General features: G+C 32.6%; 2 protein-coding genes and 1 long non-coding RNA gene across 8 annotated transcripts in view; 1 reads left to right on the top strand and 2 right to left on the bottom strand.

Annotated features, from left to right (window-relative positions):
- Positions 1-3,720: 3,720 nt before the first annotated feature.
- Positions 3,721-5,309, bottom strand: LOC120349953. The gene is made up of 2 exons (XR_005570534.1): positions 4,690-5,309; positions 3,721-3,836 (listed from the first exon to the last, which is right to left on the bottom strand). It is a non-coding gene; the product is annotated as an uncharacterized LOC120349953 (long non-coding RNA).
- Positions 5,310-6,252: 943 nt separating this feature from the next.
- Positions 6,253-9,948, top strand: LOC111062045 (chorion class high-cysteine HCB protein 13). Of its 3 annotated transcripts, none has more exons than XM_039421544.1 (3): positions 6,267-6,424; positions 9,435-9,546; positions 9,580-9,948. In XM_039421544.1, the coding sequence occupies exons 1-3, from the start codon at positions 6,359-6,361 to the stop codon at positions 9,681-9,683; spliced, it is 282 nt and encodes a 93-aa protein (XP_039277478.1). In that variant the 5' UTR covers positions 6,267-6,358; the 3' UTR covers positions 9,684-9,948. The 3 variants fall into 3 exon arrangements, with proteins under 3 accessions (XP_022205436.1, XP_039277478.1, XP_039277477.1); XM_039421543.1 differs by having other exon boundaries at positions 9,435-9,603; positions 9,637-9,948; XM_022349744.2 differs by having other exon boundaries at positions 6,253-6,424; positions 9,435-9,948.
- A 2,930-nt stretch (positions 9,949-12,878) lies between these two features.
- Positions 12,879-19,716, bottom strand: part of LOC120349946 (UBX domain-containing protein 11-like) — a 13,790-nt gene continuing 6,952 nt past the window's right edge. The window contains exons 5-11 of one of the 4 annotated variants that reach the window (XM_039421523.1): positions 18,527-18,627; positions 17,921-18,035; positions 17,280-17,447; positions 15,533-15,720; positions 14,848-14,953; positions 14,176-14,278; positions 12,879-13,346 (exon numbers count right to left, since the gene is read on the bottom strand). In XM_039421523.1, coding sequence (XP_039277457.1) covers positions 13,147-13,346; positions 14,176-14,278; positions 14,848-14,953; positions 15,533-15,720; positions 17,280-17,447; positions 17,921-18,035; positions 18,527-18,627 — 981 coding nt within the window. In that variant the 3' untranslated portion in view covers positions 12,879-13,146. The remainder of the gene's footprint in view (positions 13,347-14,175; positions 14,279-14,847; positions 14,954-15,532; positions 15,721-17,279; positions 17,448-17,920; positions 18,036-18,526; positions 18,628-19,716) is intronic. The other 3 variants (XM_039421525.1, XM_039421526.1, XM_039421527.1) reach the window with 3 other exon arrangements.

Here is a 19,716-nt window from a genome sequence, read left to right as displayed (position 1 = left end):
ACAGATCAGTACTAGGTTGCCAATTCAATCCCAAGATAGCCAAGGAGTTGTCTGCTTCGAAATCCTTGTACGAAAACGATTTCTCTTCCTCCGAGAATTTCTCCAGCATTGATGGTGAATTTGACGTCCACTTTGTGAGCGAGAAACCTCCTCCCTCAAACAGCTGCTTGGACTGATGATACAGCTCCGCGGCCTCTGACTCTGTGGCGACAGATGTGACTAAGTCGTCCATGAACATGTCTCTTGGTATTCTCGCCTTGGCTGCTGGAAAACGATTTCCATCCTCCTCTACAAGCTGGTGGACGGTGCGAAGTGCCAAATATGGAGAGCTTGAAACACCAAAAACAACACAATTGAGCTGATAAATTTCGATCGGATCCTCCGGCGAAAATCTCCACAATACACGCTGATAACGACGGCAGGAATCCTCCACTAATATCTGTCGATACATTTGTTTAATGTCGGCAGTTAGTGCGATTGGGAACAAACGAAAATTGACTAACAAAACAAAAATGTCAGTCTGCAATTTGGGACCAGCATGAAGAACCTGGTTCAATGACAAACCCGATGATGTTCTGGAACCAGCATCAAATACAATTCGGATGGGCGTGGTAGTGCTGCTTGCTTTCACGATGGCGTGATGCGGTATGTAGTAACCACCTCGGTCTGTCTGATCTGCTACAAACGACATGTGACCCTGACGTAGGTAATCAATCAATATTTCATGATATGAAATACGAGTATTGCTGTCATGCTCTAGTCGTCTCTCCAAACTCAGCAGTCGGCGTTCGGCGACAGCATACGAATCTCCCAAGCTGCTGGGCGGCTCCGCAAATGACAAGGCAACAACAAAACGACCAGAATTCACACGATGTACAGACTTCCGAAAATTTACCTCACACTCCAACTCTTCCGGTTTCAGTTGACAGCTTGGTGTAGGGCACGATTCCAACTCCCAAAAACGTTCCACAAAACTATCCAACGATGGACTACTAACGAATGGACTACAGATGGCTGTAAAACAATTCGACACATTTTTTGTTGAAGTGAGAATCGGCGCTCTCCCCATCAGAATGTGACCAAAGACACTATTAACAGTCATCAATTCGTGCGATTCACCTGTACTAGGACTCCCACGTAGCAAGTGAGGAACTAACTCTGCACCAATGATGCCATCTATTCTACTAGGAAGGTAGAATTTGTCGTCAGCCAGTGTGAGATTTTCCAGATGATGAAGTTTGGATCTGTCGATTTCACAAGAAGGCAACTTGTCGATGATTTTATCTACCACTGTGGCATCCATCGAAAACTTGACGGTAGGATCCAACTTCGACTGAATCGACACACAAGTACGACCTCGAACTTCACTAGTACCACCACCGAATCCACGAACAACGGTTTTCATGGGCTGGAATGGTAGTCTCAAACGCCGACACAATTTGGCTGTAACAAAATGACACTGACTCCCGGTGTCAATCAAGAAACGAACATCACAAAGCTGACCATTACAATCTCGAATATGTGCAGTGACGGTCGACAACACAACGGTCGAATTTTCTACATCATTGGATGTAGAACAACAACTAATAGGTGATGTGCCACCTGCCTTGGAGTTCGACGAGGACGCAACACCTTCATTGGAACTTGATCTGGAAAAGTGCAATAAAGAATGATGAGATTCTCGACATTGAGCACACTGAGTTTTACTACGACAATTTTTACTCAAATGATCCACATCAAGACAACGAAAACAACAAAACTTTCCTTTAATCAAACAATAACGATCCCAAGGAGTCATTTTCAAGAAACTAGCACAATCTACTAACCGATGACCCGGTTTTGAGCACTTCAGACAATTGGGATTTTTACTAGATGCATCGTTAGATGAATCATTGGATTGAACCACAAACACCTTTGATTTATTATCTTTTTTGTGCTTCATATTAAACGATTCAGTCTGTTTCTCATCAGAAGGAAGAGTCTTAATTTGCTTTTCAATGAATTTGACATAATCGGCATAAGTTGGCATAGCCTTGTCACGTACGGCCGATTCAAAATTTCTACGAGAACTTGGATCCAGCAATCTCAAGCCATGATAGAGGAATATCGAGTCTGACAAATCAGTGAGTCGCAATCTCTTCACTGCATTGATGGAACTGCAAAACCCATCCAAAATCGCAATACAACCTGCCTTTGATTCTGATTTTATTGGACGAAATTCAAAAATTTGTTTGAAATAGGCATCGACTTGCGCTCGTGGATCGTTATAGCGGGTCAATAATGCCTGCCAAATTATTAGATAATTATTAGCCAATGGTGGCAAATGACGACAAATATTTGCTGCTTGTCCAGTAAGTCTACTTACAAGATATTGGACCTTCTGCTGATCGTTCAAACTCTTGTTGTCATGTACCAATGCCTTAAATAATTCATAAAACACCGACCATTGAGTCTGGTTCCCATCAAATTTGGAAGGTCGATTTTGGGCAGTACTGACTCGGACACGACCGGCTGTGCACTAGCTGCTGCAGCTGCCGAAGATTAAACAATAGCATCAGTCGCCTCTTTCTGTTTGAGAGTGTTAGCCGCTACTTCAATATACTGAAACAGATCTAGATGTGAGTCGTTGAATGCTACAACATAATCTTTATTCAACTCAAGTTCCAACTCATTAACCACTAATTCTGTCTTTTCATAATCCGAAATGGTCTGAGACACCCGAGGATACAACACTAAAAATTGCTCAGCAACTTTTGGATCAGAGACATTTTTAGACAGTTCATAAATTCTTTGCAATCTGGCATACAATTGTTCCAGTTTAGCGCGATGCACAATGATTTGTTTCTGTAATTTTTCCTCCATCTTGAACTCATCAGAACGCAAAGAATCACTTTTCCGCTCTAGTGCGGGAAAAATTTTTCTGCACTCCAGATTTGCAACATGGCAACGCAAAATACTTAGTAGGTTATATGGAGCAACAGTGCAGCAAAATGAAAATGAAGTTGGTAACAGTGACTGGGCTGCTATAGTGAGCAGAGGTGCAACGAAGCACAACGCGCAAATTATTATTTATATATATTATAACCAAGGACAACATTTTTATTCAATTTGACAATAAATTAAGGTTTTTATCAATAATAAAATTACACAGAAAAACATTTGATGGATTTCAGGCAATTTTACCCATAATTACCCACTTTTCATATTCAATGGTAACTGTAGGAAAAACTTAATGTGAAATACGTGCGCAAAGTTCCTCTGCTGCACTCAACAAACCATTCCGCCCTCGCCTACGGCTCGGGCGTAAACGTTTCTTTCGGTGCAGCAAACTGTCACTTTGCGCACTAGTTGCACAAATAACTATTGTGAATGAGGTATTAAGCAGTTCTCGGACTTTTCATCCTCTCTGTATACTGACAGTATACTATTACGTACCTGACATATTATAATTATATTAATTCCTAGTATGAAAAATGTACTATTAATAGATGCTCTTTCTAAATTGAGTAAAATATTTTTGTTCAAAAATTCCATTACAAATCAGTTTATTGCAGATACACTCGTCAGTAAAAACAGAATAGTCATTATTCTCTTTTATTTTTCATAGAAAAATATTTTGTTATTATTGAGTATAGAAGTGAAAAATAACTTTAAATATAAAGATGAACATAATTTTTTTTCATGGTCTTTGGGACTTGAAAAAGTAGGCTATATTGCATACCTTCAATGGATATGTCTTCATCGGATTCATCGATTGTGGATTCATGAGCTGTTGGATGTATTCGGATGGATGGACTCTGATGTATGACGCCTCCTAAGCAATGCTTCTGTAATATCTGAAAATGAAACAGTAACGTTATATTGCCTGAATCCTCATGAATGGAATGCAAATTACGTGGAAAATTGAAATACTAAAATTCTAATAAAATATAAGTGTAGGCTATTTTTTTAATTGATAAGTGCTTTGAAAAGAGGATGAAATATTTATCTAGGGCTACCGTATACATGTTATTAATCGCCTACATAAATATTCATTTATAGAAATTATAAGCTTGAATGAAGCAAGGACACAAACATTTTTCATATAAAGATCATAAAAATAGGAGAAATAAGTCTATAAAATGATATGAGTAACCTAAACATGCACTTGTGAATTACCAATATTCTAATAAATTTTATTTCAATCATACAATTGAATGACAACCTACATAATATTTTTTCTTTCAATAAAATACTTCATCCAATGCTTCTAGTTCTAGACAATATAAATAGATGTTGAACAACATTCTAATATTAAACTAGTCCTTTCAAACAAAAGGAGTTTTTTCGAAAATTGAATTAAATTCATTGAAAATTTCATCAAGGCACAAAATGGGCAATTCTTTCAACAGAGTGAAATATCTATGTGATGAAATTTGTTCTTCCAAATATATTCTCAATATATCTATTAGTTTATATATTTTATGGAATCCACCATTTCATCCTCAAATAAATAATTTTAAATAGAATAAATATTTTGAACCAAGAACATGAACACAATGAGACAGTAAGTCGCATTGAACAAGTGTTTCGCTATATATGTTTTTTATCTAATTGCTATTCAGAAAAAGTAATATTTTGGCTAATAGAAAAGAATAGAAATGAGTTACGAATTTTTACATTGAATTTCAATTGAAAGAAAATTCTTACCTGTAAAATCAAAATGCAATAAGTAATTAGCACCAGCTTATCCATTCTCGATTAAGATTAGTGAATCTATTATAGATTAGATGGCTGCACTCATTTAACAATACCGTACGGTGATCTATTTCGATGAGAACTAAATATAATCCTCTATAAGAATTGTAAAAATTGTTGACTGATCAATTTTTAGTGAAATGAATCGAAATGTCGAATAATATGATTATGCTGTAGGTATCAGATTTCAAAACTTCCGTCGAGTTGATGATTTTGAAATACCAGTAGAGCAAAATACACAAACAATTCCTATTGTCTATTAATCGTCCTCTTTTTAAAGCATTTCAATAATTTAGGCTCTTCACAACTAGGTCGAATTCTCCAGAGGATTGGAATAAAAAGCTAGCTTGTTGTAGATAGGCCCAATTGAGTCACGAGAAGGTCGTCTGTCCTTACGCTTGTACAATAATTCCAAAAAATTTCATGACTCAACCATCTTTAAAATAAATTTAATTCTTGTCTAATTGGTTTGAAACGATAATCTGATATAAAACGAATTTCCTTTAAAACTCTCATAGATTTTCAACTATTGATATCCTTGAAGATAGCCTGATGGAAAGCATTCCTTTCCATTATCTGATACCCTGCATGTAACTTAATTTTCCCACATTATACTCTTTCATCTCCCATCATCCACAGTAGGCCTATTCGACTCAAAAGGATCATATCTCATATCTCATATGTTTTGAGTATATTATCATATACTCAAAACAAGTATACTTGTTTTTGCATTTTTAGTATACCATTTTTATGCATGAAGATGTTTATATATAAATGGTTTTTCAGACTTATTCAAATAAGGGTTTATTGATAAATTCATTACAATCCTGTATTCAATAGTCTATCTTCTCTTCAATATAATATAGCCTTAATATAATATATACAGCCCAATATAATATATCCTTCCATATGGCATGATAAAATGCCATCAAGATTCACATTGTCAAATTAATTAGTCTGGAAGTCGTAGTTCCAGTGTCAAAAATTAATTAATCATATAGCATTGTTTTTTGTAATGGATCAAGAAATTTAAGACTTCAATTTAATTTTTGTGTAAATTACAACACACAGCATTATTTTTTTATTCAGCAGTAGCCTATATGAAGCGACCTAGTTTTATTGAAATTACTGGTTCATAAAAATCTTCTCTAAAAATCAAGGATATGTCGTATGTGTGTATATATATATACACATTTCTCAGTTATTGTTTTCAGGATTTTTTAAAAATCGCTAAATTTTGACTTTATGGTCTAACACAGTAGATAGACTTATGCCTAATTTTACTCGTATTTGTATCCAATAATTGACAGGCGAAATTGATACCCGGATTTATGAATGTCTCTATCAATTTCTCAAAATGCATTTACGATTATAAAATCATGACAAACGTCAATGATGTGTGCTTTATCTATTGAGAAGGTATCAATCTATCTACCAGAAGGTAACATCTAGAAAATTAGATAATATTTTTTATCATGAGTGCATTATCAATAAATTCCTTATAATCGATGTAGGAGAAATTCATAGATTTAATTATTTGTATAAATAGAACTTTCAGATTAAATTTTAATAAAATTTTCTGAGGATCTGTCAGCATCACGATTGACTTCCCGACTCCACAATGGCAGTATCACGCTCATTCATGAGATTGTTATTGGTGGCTTTTGTCATCTGCAGCGTTATTCTGGTAAGTAGGCCTACTGTAGAAAATGTACTGAATAATTATATTTCTGATACAAATTGTTGAATACATATTGGACTTGAAGAACTTCTCCATAATTGAAGCAGACGGTTTTTGTTGTATAATCCACTTCATTACTACTGTAACATTAGCATTATATTGAATTTTACAACAAAAACATTGTGTTTCAATTGTATTTCTATTTTCTGTCATGACTACAGTTCACAATAATTTATCACACATTTACTACTATACTCATCGATTACAATTTCTATCGCTTGTAATTACAATTGCAATCTCAATAATTTATTACAATTAAAATGTCTTGTAATCTCATCGATTACAAGTGAGGGAAATAGAATACACAGGGTCAGGTCAGACACATTGTAGAAAAACGGAAAATAATTAAATAATATCAATAATTTATGTCTATTGTTGGATTCTAACAATATTATTAAACATAATTTGATTGATTGATTGATTGATTGATTGAGTACTTTATTTATGTAGATTACAATATATACTGGCTTATACACTTATATACAATAGCTTACAATACAGCAAAGTTATAGATGAATTTACATAATATAGACTAAGAAAATAACTATTGAACTGTATATGATATGAAAAAGCAATTTGTAATATAATAACTATAGATAATAATCATATTGTTATGCATCTACATAAATTGGCGGAGCTTTGGACATATCAATGTCCATTCTTTGGGAAGAATATTAAAAATATCCTCCCCACTAACTCTCTACCAAAACGTTAATTTCGTTATTTAAACTAAGGATTTATTTATTAATGGAAATATTGTAAAAGTTTTAATCAATATGAATATTGAAGAGAAAAAAACAAAAAATTGATAAAGTAAAATAATTATATAGGTAGATAAGATCAAATAATTGATTAATAAAATGAAGTAGGCTGAAAGTAGATCAGGGTTATCAAATTTCAGTAATATACAGCAGTATGCAGTGGAGTTGACAGAGAATAGGATGTTAATAAGATCTGATAACATATATTATGATCCAATCCTAGAATTTATGTGCGAGAGTGCGAGGAATTTAATCAAGGAACGTTCACAATTTTAAGTGGGGATTTGTTTTAAACGAACTGTGATGAATCAAACATTCGATCTAATCTAATAAGGAAATACGATGAACTCAATACATTCATCAACCTTGTTTCTTATTAAACCTTAATCTTAATAGTTATTTGTGCGGTTTCACATCAGCACTAACAAAATATTAACATTTTAAAAATGTGATATCTGGAAATTTAGTATGGGTGAAACCGTAACACAGACAGCAAGAGCATTCGGTCTCACCAAATACAATCATTTATTAATCTCTCAGTTATTTGTCTCTCATCAGCGATCAGGATAGAAGTTTAAGGTCTAATCAAAGATTTGGCTAAGTAATGAAAAGAAAGCATAACTGAATCAGCCAATTTTGATCCCTTGAACTCTTTTATTCATTGCTTAGAAATCTATCGATCATTGGATGATATTTTAAAATTTGAGAAGGGTACCTTGATGTTATTTCTATTTTAATAATTGGATCACTTATGGGAGGACCCATTAAGTCTCCCTCTCACAACCAATAAATAAAGCATTTAAAGCCAATTTAATTTCACTAATTTAGCAACAAAGAATATTTTAGATCAATAGTTTCTCTGATACAATTTTTATAATGACAATTTTCGAAGAATATCCAGGTTCTGTGATTTTTTATACCTTTCAAAACAATATTAAAGCGGTTAATAAGAATATTAAAATCATTTCTATAGTGAGGTTTGAAAAAATATTTTAGAAAATATTTCAATTTATCAAATATTCCAATGTGGTTTTGGAGGAGACTATTAATACTCTTTAATATTATGATGTAAATATGAAATAGGCTATATACATTGTGCATTGTAGGCCTAATGTTGAAAAAGTCTAACTACCGCTACATTCAAAGTGAAAGCCATCAGATGCTTGAATTTGCTGATCTATTTACCTCTGTTGTTTCAGACATCTATAGTTGACAAGAATCTAACAATAGAGATAGAGATGTCTATTTTATAATTAGTCTATTGCACTAATTATCAAATAGGTTAAATTTTCTGCTGATTCATGAAAACTAGAACCCAATTGTTTGGTTTTGCCTGCATGCACGGTGACTGCAACGGCTTCACAAACCCTTAAATTATCAAATGTAATTCAAAAATAAAATAAAATTTATTCACTCGAAATTCATACAAATAATTCACAAAAGTATAGAAGATAGCTAGATACAAGTGAACAAGATATACTTCTCACAAAAAGTACTGTAAACACATTATTTTAATGACGATATACAGTCAGATATCTTTCTATCTAGAGAAATAATAGATCTGGCAGAAAGAACAATAATTGTTTGCCTTTGTTTGTACCGTTTAGTACTTGGGTTTGTGTTAATTTAATTTCAATTTGAGAACATGTTTTAGGATGAAAGATAACATCATATTAAATTTCAATCAACCAAAAAAGACATTTTACGAATTACTACAGCGAAAAGTTTCTTGAAAAATGGGATGTTGAAAAATAATACTACTCTGGCATTCAAAATAATCTCTAAATAATATTACCTAACTTATGTATCAAACAAAAAAATCAACTAATTAATTAGCCTATGTACCTAATAATGTTTTTATGGTGAAATTACTGACCTTTCATCATCTAATAGATCATTCAAGACTTGAACTTTAACCGAACACTTGAGACCTGAGTTTATAATTTGTATAATATTAATTCGTGCAGTATGATGTATTTTAGTATTTATAAAATATATAATGATGTATAGCGATATTCACTTGAAGCTGTTAGCGTTCGTTAAATTTATAACTTAACATTATCGCTTTCCATTCTAATAATGCTGACAGTTAAAGTGAATCTCGCTAACCAATAGAGCAATAAAAGTAGAACAATAATTACCTGCCTACTATAATAAAATTATAATTACCATACAATTGGATTGTTATTTTACAGTCTTGCAGTGCCTGCAAGTCGAAATGCTGTTGCGGAAGTAGTCATCACAGCAGCTGCGGTTGCGGATGCGGTTGCGGCAGCGGATGCGGATGCGGCGGTGGATGCTACGGTGGTGGCTGCTACGGCGGTTACGGCGGTTGCGGTGGTGGCTGCTACGGCGGTTACGGCGGTTGCGGTGGTGGCTGCTACGGCGGTTACGGAGGTGGATACGGATGCGGAAGTTACGGTCTTTACGGCAAATACTGCTAGAAGTAATATTGCAGCTTGCCGAGTATTATATTAGCAGTAGGCCTATTTCATCGTATATGAAATTTCCACCACGAAAATTCTTGTAAATTTCTAATTTAGGAGAGTACTGAAAGTTCATTGGGTAGTCCGAAAGAGAATCTAGTCTTCAATTAGTGTTTAAGAGAGTTGTGAAACTTAACTCGATAGAGCAATCACCCCAAACTATATTGTATTCCACCTTTTACTATGTAGAAGATGGTCAATATTAAAATTTAGTTGTAGTGAATGTTGTTCGTTTACATTATTATTTTGCCTTTCCTACCTGTACAATATTGAGATGTCTGTATTTTATCAACATTTCATTATAATGAAGAATTTATAATTATAAACTTCTGTGTCATAAACCATGGAACGGGTGTCATGACAAACAAAGCCTTCAGAAACAATCAGATAGCCCAGTCAATAAAGACATTGATGAGCAACAAATTACGGGAAAGCTGAATTTTACAGTGGGCTACATAGCCTTGAACCGCAGAATCCCCATAGTTTCCTCGCTCATTTGAGTAATACTACAACCAACAGGTGGTTTCAGGAAAACTATTACTAAAAGTGTTTTTTTCTGTTCTCTATACCATCCACCTCGAAATCCTTTGATGATAGAGTTCAATCCTATACCAATTACATTCATCAATCTCCAGCTAGTGGGTGATAATCAACAGGAAAATGATGAAAAATAGTGAAATCTTAATCTTTCTTACGGTAACATGTAACAGTAACTTTCCAATGGTGAGCCAATTATTGGTGAAGTTTATTGGAGCTTGAAAAGGAGAAATGTTTCTGGGTCAATCTCCAAATAACGTACAACTTAAGAGCATGCATTTTAAAAATATAAACCATTGTAAAAAACAAAAAAAAATCTGTTTTCACAAGTACAAATTTATGGCCGAGATCGTTACTTGATATAAACATGTTTTTTATATATCAAATTTTTGCATATCCACGGACATGATTGTTGTGTCCACGGACATGATTGTTGTGTCAACAGACATGACCACTGTGATATCAATCATTAGGGATGTAGACCAAAGCTCATGATAAAATATGACAGATTAAATAAAAAACCATTGTTCAATAAGCAATCAGCGACTTAGTTTATTAATTGAAAATGTTAGGTAGAATAATGTCTGGTAGTAACATCAAAATGTAAAGTAAGTGTGTGGTAACATAATTTTACAAAATAAGATGATTTACATCAAACTTATGTTTAAATTTAAATGAAACTGTCTGTCATTTTTATAGTTGAATGAAGGTGGCTTCAATCTTTTCTCAATTTGGTCATCTATCTATCTATATATATAAAAGCGAAATGGCACTCACTGACACTGACTGACTGACTGACTTTTTTATTTTCAGTCATTGACTGACTGACTCACTCACTCACTCACTCACTCGCATAACTAAAAATCTACCGGACCAAAAACGTTCAAATTTGCCCTTCAGTTGGCCCTTTAGAGGCGCACTAAGAAATCTTTTGGCAATATTTTAACTCTAAGGGTTGTTTTTAAGGGTTTAAAGTTCGTCTTTTAGCATGTATATTCTTCTTCTCCCAATCTCTTAATTATAATTGAAATTTCCATATCATATGTTACTATAGAACTATAATCTAGATAGAGTACCTCTTCGAAACATTTGTTAACTGGCAACTAAATTAATAAATTTTGTCAGGTTGGCATTAAGTTGAGTTGACTTTGTTAGGTTGGCACCAAGTTGAAGATTTAAATGCATTTATCGCGGAAAAATTGATTGGGCACTGCTACTTCAATCCTGGGAATATTATATTACTAGCCGTCAGGCTCACTTCGCTCGCCATATCCGTTTAGCCAGACGTTTAGTCTGGACCCCCGACTGGATTGTCCTAACATGATAAAAATGCAGGCGAGCTAAGCGAGCCTGCTAATTTCATTCTTGGACGATCCAGTCGGAGGTTCAGGGGGCGGAGCCCCCTGGCTAGACGGATATGGCGAGCGAAGCGAGCCTGACGGCTAGTAGTCTATAAAACATTTGCCCTCAGGTTCGGACCACTTGAAACCATTGTTTCCTATATTTCTACAAACTGGCTGTAGGCCTATTCAAAAATCTTCATCTTGAAAATTTTCAAAAAAGGATTAAATTTTTCAATGCTTGCAATTTTCAATACAGCAACAGCAATTTTCCAATACTTTCACTTTTCTATGACGAATGGTAGGCCTAGGTACATATTTTGGTATAATAAATTCGAAACAACCGTTGCATTTGCATTGACGGGTGATTTGCTGAGGAATGCAAAAACTAATTATTCTCACTACGGTATGTTATCATTGTGTAAATGTAGCCGATTTGATTAAAAAGTGCCATTGTTTGGACTTATCGATAAGGCAACGTACGTAGTTTGTTAAATTTGATTTTATTACATCACTCCATTACACGCTATTGCCACTGTAATTGTGATCAATCTATCACGGTGCTATAGTTTGAATATAGGTTTCAAAAAGGTTGAGTATCACTTGGCTTGAAAAATTATTACCTTCACAATAACGTATAACGGCTTTCAAGAAATATTTAAAACTTGTAGGCCTAATCATTCCATCCATTGAAATAATTTATATTAATGGTGATGGCTTCTTGTTCCATCCCGATTTATAACACACTATTCTGATGTTTTAAAATTTTAAAAACGAAATGTAGTCAATTATTTATGTAAATAAACAATTTTATTCACTTACTGACTGCGCGCAGTAGGTAGGCTACTTTCAGGCGGCAAGCGTCCATTTTCAATAGTGATTACAAAATTGTTTATGTAGGCTACATGAATAATTGACTGCACATGTCACTGTTAAAAACTTCAGGAATAGTGTGATAATATTATTATTATTCACATTGTTCCATTACCGTATATACTGTTTTTTTTGTTGGTATATACTTCTTACAATAGAACTGATTGATTTCCATCAGTAAAGAAAACTGGGATATCTTGTTTGTAAGAGTGGAACTTGTATTTATGTGTAATTAGATTCAGTTGAATTGTATTTTTTCAATATTCTGATTTTTCTTCCATGTAGGATCTATCGTAGACTCATAAATGTTTAACAATAAGCCAACATTAGTTCATGAAATCTTCTATAAAAACATTTTTCGGTGTTACAACAAATACATTGTTGAAAAATATAAAAATCGTAGTTTGAATTTTTGAAAATTTATTCAACAAATATTATTCAATGGGTTAGTGCGAATAACTTCATCGTATTATCTAACTGTACTAGTTCCGTAGTTTGTTTTAAAAGATCAGAATGTTTCAAAATTCACAATATCGTGAAGGGAGTTAATTAATAATCTCTTTTAACAACTAATTTATCACAAACTGTTATAAAAATATGATAAATGCATATATTAAAGTAAGCTGATAGCACATTAGCGGCCATATTCCATTTAGCATTCAATCCATTTATCAAATCTCGCGAAGTATCAATAAAGCGTTTTTATCTATTCCATAGTCTCTCAATGTCATTGAGGTATCTTTCAATACTTCACTTTTACAGTAGTCTTTATAGATCATAATTTGCTTATTTCTCAAATCTTCTGGTAAATACGATTGAAGATCGCTGATAGTTTGACAAGTATCCATAGTAAGCATGAACATACAATTTCCTGAAAAGAAAATAAAAATATGAAATATAGCCTTTGCAATAAACGAAATGTATGATTTACACCTCAAAGGTGTTGAGATTTATTTAAAAGGAAATTACAGATATCGCTTACCGTTTTGTTATGAATTTAAATTTATAACACACATTAAATACAAAACTATAAAAAATAGTCATTTGTTAAAATGTATTTTCACATAAAGGTAAGGTAATAAATAAGTTAGATAACAGTAAAGTCAGAAAATAAACAAGTAGAGATAACAGAGAAGTTAATTACTGTGTTGCATATCCATACCTACTTGTTCACTGCTGAAATAAAACTTGAATTTTAAAAAACACTTATGATGTGAAAATGCGCTTACTATGAGTAGTGACGATCGTTTTCAGTGGTGGTCGAAATGATCGGCACTGTTAATATTAAGTGCATTTTCAGTTCATAAGTGTTTTTTAAATTCAAGAAAACTAATGTCTAATAAATACCATTTAGTGAAAGAAAAAATATTTTAACCCATGGAAGAGACAATTAATTCTTGAATATTAAGAAATTTAATATTTCATAGTAATGAAATATTATTATCAATAATAAGTGTAATTGCTTTCAAGGAATACACAAGATAAGCCTACGTATCAACTTTCGGATATTAGGAGAGAGAGTACCCCAGTACAATAGTAAATTATTGCAACGTTTTAGAACGATTGAAAATTCTTTCTTAATTAGAACAATATTCATTGATACAGGTCAATATTACGTCTCTATGAACCTTATTCTTTATCGAATATCCAGCAAAGTTAGCAATAATGTATTTGATTGGGATAATTAATATTGTACTCACGATCTTGAGAGCTTACTATCTTCAACTGAACAGTAGAACTCGTATGCTTCTTATTTTTATTCAAGTATTTAGCCGTTATTGTAGAAAGCGATTCATTATCATTCTGTAAAATAGGATAGAAGAATTCAATGTGCAGAGTGGAGAAATATAATAATTATATTATAGAGGATGTTATAATATTATGAAGGATACTAGGCTTTTCTTTTGAGCTCAACACTGTCAGTGACAAACGTGAGCTTGATTTAGAAATACAATTTAAATCTAGCAACCTATAATCGATTCGAAAACAGCCCATGAAAATGAATTGAAATGATTCTTATTTGTGATGAATAATTCCCCAAATAGATTCACATTTAAATTTCATTTATAATTATAATAAAGCTCTTCAATGTTGTTTTCCATCACGAACTGCTTATTATTAAATCACTGCTAGTCGTTTTTTCTAAAAGCAAAAAGTGATTTTATAATAAAGCCTTGTGCGGTTCGCATAACAGCGACGGCAGCGGGACAATTTTAAACCGTGGTTAAATGTTTGAATCGTCAGCTTGTATGGGTTTGTAAATGATGTTTTATGAAAAATTATATAATTAATTAACGTTAATAAGTCAATTTTTTTAACATTAGAATTAAAAAAAGACATATTTTTGTTGATTCACTATAAAAACGTTTTACCTTTTCTTTCCTGAATATCTCTCCATTTCTTATGGTAGTGTCACAAAAATGTGTTTCGTAGACATTGCAATAATCATTATTATTTGAATTAAGCTCCCTATAACTGCTGAAAAAACAAGTGATTTTATGTATTATTTATTTATTGGATACAGCCAACAATACAATAGTTAGTAAAGAAAAACAGGCCATTTCCCAAAACTTCTTTTATTCGTTAATTTGGTCTCAAATCATCCAAATTAGTTAGTGTGCCCAGTTAATTCTAACAATTCTGTGAAATATTTAAAATAATATTGTTGGTTGATATATTATAAAAATGAAAAAATTTCCCTACTATTTTCTTACTTAAATTCCTCTCCATCTCCAAAAGCTTTCATCAAAAGCCATAATATTTTGTAAACTTTATATACAAGAAATAAATTGTACAATAAGAAAAAAATACAGTAAAGAAATTTATAAGCTGCTAGTGCATCGATTACCGTATTAATGAATGTTTGAAGAGACTTAGAATTCCATCATTAAAAAGAGGAATAATAAACTTGGTTGTATCAAGTACATTTAAACCTAGAAAGGATTAAACCAGTTTGTAGAGTTCATGTTTCATTGATGTATAATTATTTTGTGTTTTTTTTGTTTGACGGTCCAAATTATGCACTACAGTTTATTTGTAATTAATGAAGTTGCTTACCAAGAATTTTTATTTTTTTCCGAATTATTTTTCCCAGTAGTATTACTTTCAAATCCAGGGGGGAGCAGTTTCTTCAGAGAAGTGAATGATGATCGTTTCGAATCAATCTCAGAGCTCAACCTGAAACCTTTCCCTTTGAAAGACGCTTGATTACAGCCATTGAAGTGTACCGTTCTCTTATCGTCAACCTTAAAATTGAAATACAAAACTTTTACATGATATACTAGTCTATGGACTGGCAAAAGTATTAAAGGAAGAGACTGTTTATCTCTGAATAAGTCTTATTGTCTCATCTTCAAGTCTTAGGATTACTTCTGAATAAGCCTATAATGGCTAATTCAGAAATAATTACTTTATTAAATAATATAGGGCCTACATGTGAGATTCAGAATGGAATATTCAAGTTGTAAGGATTTTAATGAAGCGGGAATTCTGTACAAAATTGAGTATTTAGTTTTGATGTCCAAATGAGAGTACCTACCGGTAAACCGGGGTGACTTTTGTCCCAATTTTGGGGAGTTGAGATTTTAAACAGCTTGCAATCAATACTTGAGTTGCAACAAATCTCTTTCAATTTTTTTATTGTATTCTGCAATGTTTGGAGAGTATTTTTCATTATAAGAAGTTAATGTTTTTCTCCACTTTGACAAAGATATATTTTTTGAAATTAAGAGACAATAATGTCAACCAGGGGAGACTTTGTCTCACTTTGAAAAATATCATTTTCAAGAGTTAGACAAAGTGAAACCAACTGTTAACCTTTAAAATGAATAATGACATTGAAAACAAATATGAAATCCACTTCAAAAAAAAATATATTTTTTTGAAAAATATTTCAGTTCCTGCTGCCTAAAAATCGTTTTTAGCGTCGAGGGATGTTGGTTCCAGCTGCAGAATCAGCTAAGAATGAATATTAAGATCGTATAGTCTCAAGCAAGGTGAATATTTTGTTTTATTAGGTTTACATGGAGTTTATTATATTTTAAATTGTATTTGTATCATATCCTGGATAATATTACAATTTTTATACTGGGAGAAAGTCACCCCAAGTTTAACCTAAAAGTGACCTCGTTGTATTTAACTGGTAACAGAACCCTAACCAGTTCAACTATGGATATTATAGATATACCAATTGAAATATAATAAAAAGGTAAAATAATATATACTCATCGATATCATAAGTCTTTTAGAAACAGGTTTTGTTATACGAAGTTTTCCGACAACGAAATCACAAGATGAAGCAAGCAGTTTGGTTTCATGTCGATAATTTAAATCAAATCAAAATCTTTGCCGAAAACATTGAAAAATGTTATAACAGCGTCAGTAGCTGAAAAATTACAACAGAGCATAAAAATAGGCTACAAATTAGACAAACAACACAAATAATGTACAGGAGCTTTCATTGGAATTATATAAATATCTCAGCAAATAAAATTGAGTTCCCTAATTGATTTAACTAATATATCGATTGTAGAACCTCGATAATGATCAGGGCTATGGCTATCAATGTTGAACATCGATTTCGGATAACAGAGATCGGTGATAAACTGATTTGAATATTTTTCTGCGAGGTGGGTCAAAGTCACCCCGGTCGACGGAAGGACTAGTGTTTGAGTGGTGAAGTTTGGCTCAAGACTTAAATGATTATATGGATCTAGCCTGCTGGTTGAATGGATAAATAAATCAATTAATATCATATCAAGACAGAAAAACTACTAGATAGATTGAAAAAACTATTAAAACCTACATTCAATACAATGCCCCTTGGAAATCGAGCTTGGAATTCGCTGGGGTAATAGCCGTCCACTATATCTTTGATGAATTGCTGTGCAGCGGGCTCCCAATAATGTCTGAATTGGCAACCTTCAATCGAGAATCCATTCGCGTATAAAGTGAGAGACAAACTGTTGCACCTCTGAAAATTAACATTTTGAATTAAAATGCTGATTTATGATATTATGATTTATGAGTAAAAGAATGAGAACTATTTAAGAAGAAAGTTTTTTGAAAGTTATAGGCTTTTGAACTATTTGAGAAAAAATTCTAGATTGCCTTTTGAGAAACTCGTCAACCTTTTTACAGCTACAAACAGAAACAGGTTTGGGTAATGAAGTATGCAGGATTTGGGAAAGCTGTTGCATAGTCATATTTGTACGAAACTAATATTTTCCAGAATGTACATTTCAAATCCTCCATACTTCATTTCCCAGCCCTGTATAAGATTAGGCACCTAAATTGATTTATTACATTATAAAGTTATACATGAATATTGCTAATAAGCTCAAGACAAAAATTCAACTTAAAATATTGCAAACATCTGCAAAATTTTTAGCAGGATTGCTAAATCTAAGATGATAGAAAAGTAAACGAACTGTATTATCGTATCACCTGGAATGTAGCTCCAGTCTGTGTGGAGTGATAAACATGAATCTCTCCAGCTTCTTGATTCATCTCTTTAATTTGATTTATTATGAGATCAAAACTCTCATCACACATTCTCGATCTTCTCACAGAAACATGAAAACAAAATCAATGACATAGTGAGGTTTTATTTAGCCACTGATGGATTAAAAAACCTAAAATAAAATTTTAACCGGGTGTTCATTTACTCGGTGCGATTTATTGTTTCAGACAAACCCAGAAATTTATTAATAGTGAATTGATCTTCTGAAACCAAATTAAACAAATACTATTTCGAAAAATCAAACATTCAACACCAATAAAAAGTTTTTCATATCGGAGCCTATAAGACAATCAAAAACTTCACTTCATTTTCAATCACTAATGTAGCCTACTTTTAGATATTTACATACCATCACAAATCAATTAACTTGCTGTGATGTTATGAAATAACTAATTAAACTAACATCAAAAACTTCATAAGCCTTGATCGATCATGGAAACTCGAGTATTAAGAAGTCGGTTTGTATTACAGTTACGAGTATTAACTTGAAAAATATCTAAAGAGAATATAGGTGATTTGAATTTCCCTACTTGATAACTTCATCCTCGATATCTTCATTGCTGGAGTCAGAAATGGCATCATTCAATTTGCATTTATCGCTTCTCAAACACACGTTTTTCTTGATGAACCCCTGGATATAAACATGTTTTTATCAAAAATATCAGACAGACCGAACTTCTTGAAAATAATATTAACAATAGCAGACTTAATTAAGCACTTGACAACGACAAAATAAGAACACAAGTCACACTCAAATTCTTTTAATAACAATTTTATGAATATTCTTGGTTGATTGATGCACTTACATAAATATGAGAGATTCTATTTTGCAACGACGATCATTCAATCCAAGCTTGGAGTGTCATGAAGGATTGATTTACACACGTATGATTGTTTGGGATTGATAGAAGGATTACGTCCAATGAGCGACGATAGGAAAAGCATTGGGCCTACAATGTGCGACGGTAACTGTGGTGGATGGTTCTATTGTTAGAAAGAACAACGAGGGAAGGGACAAGCGGTAAATGGGTAGTCTTATCTATAGTTTTTAGTTTTGAACAGTTCAAATTAAACTGCAATTTATATAATTTGGTTATATTGATATCAAATCTCGGCATTTAACTGTTTGAACTATAATACGATACTATGATCGAATTTAGATAATGAATTAACATAAACCGTACTGAATATAGGATGCGGATATGGGGGATGATATTCATTCATTAATATACCTTGTCGGGCTCAATTCTAGTATTATTATAAATTCCTCAAGACCAATAATTCATTCAATATCTCAAGTGAATCTATTTTTAAATGCACTATGTATAACGTTTTTAATGTCGTAAGCCTACTTGTAAATCTTTAAAACGCAAAGAAAACTAGGAAAATATCGATCACACGTAATGAATGGTCATTTTAAATTCCTTAATTTTGCCAATACTTATCTACTTGAGCTTGTGCAAAGAGTAAAATCTTTCTTTTAGTTGAGTTGTTTTTAAACCTTGAAGGATAAGAAAAACGCAAAGAAACGTCGAAATCACGCGTAATTCGATGATCTCATAATAATTTATTATTTATTTTTGTACATAATTATTTATTTTCAATATTGAAGTATGCTGAATTTATGCTGCATTCTTCTCTTAAAGTTCGATTAGGCATATCTTCCTTATAAGCAGGGATAAAATTATTCAAGGAATATTAGAAGAATATTCGTTAAAAT

This window comes from Nilaparvata lugens, chromosome 2, assembly GCF_014356525.2.
Source record: "Nilaparvata lugens isolate BPH chromosome 2, ASM1435652v1, whole genome shotgun sequence".
NCBI classification, from domain to species: Eukaryota; Metazoa; Arthropoda; class Insecta; order Hemiptera; family Delphacidae; genus Nilaparvata; species Nilaparvata lugens.
The sequence above is the reverse complement of the archived record's forward strand: the minus strand, read 5'-3'. Positions and strand labels throughout refer to the sequence as shown.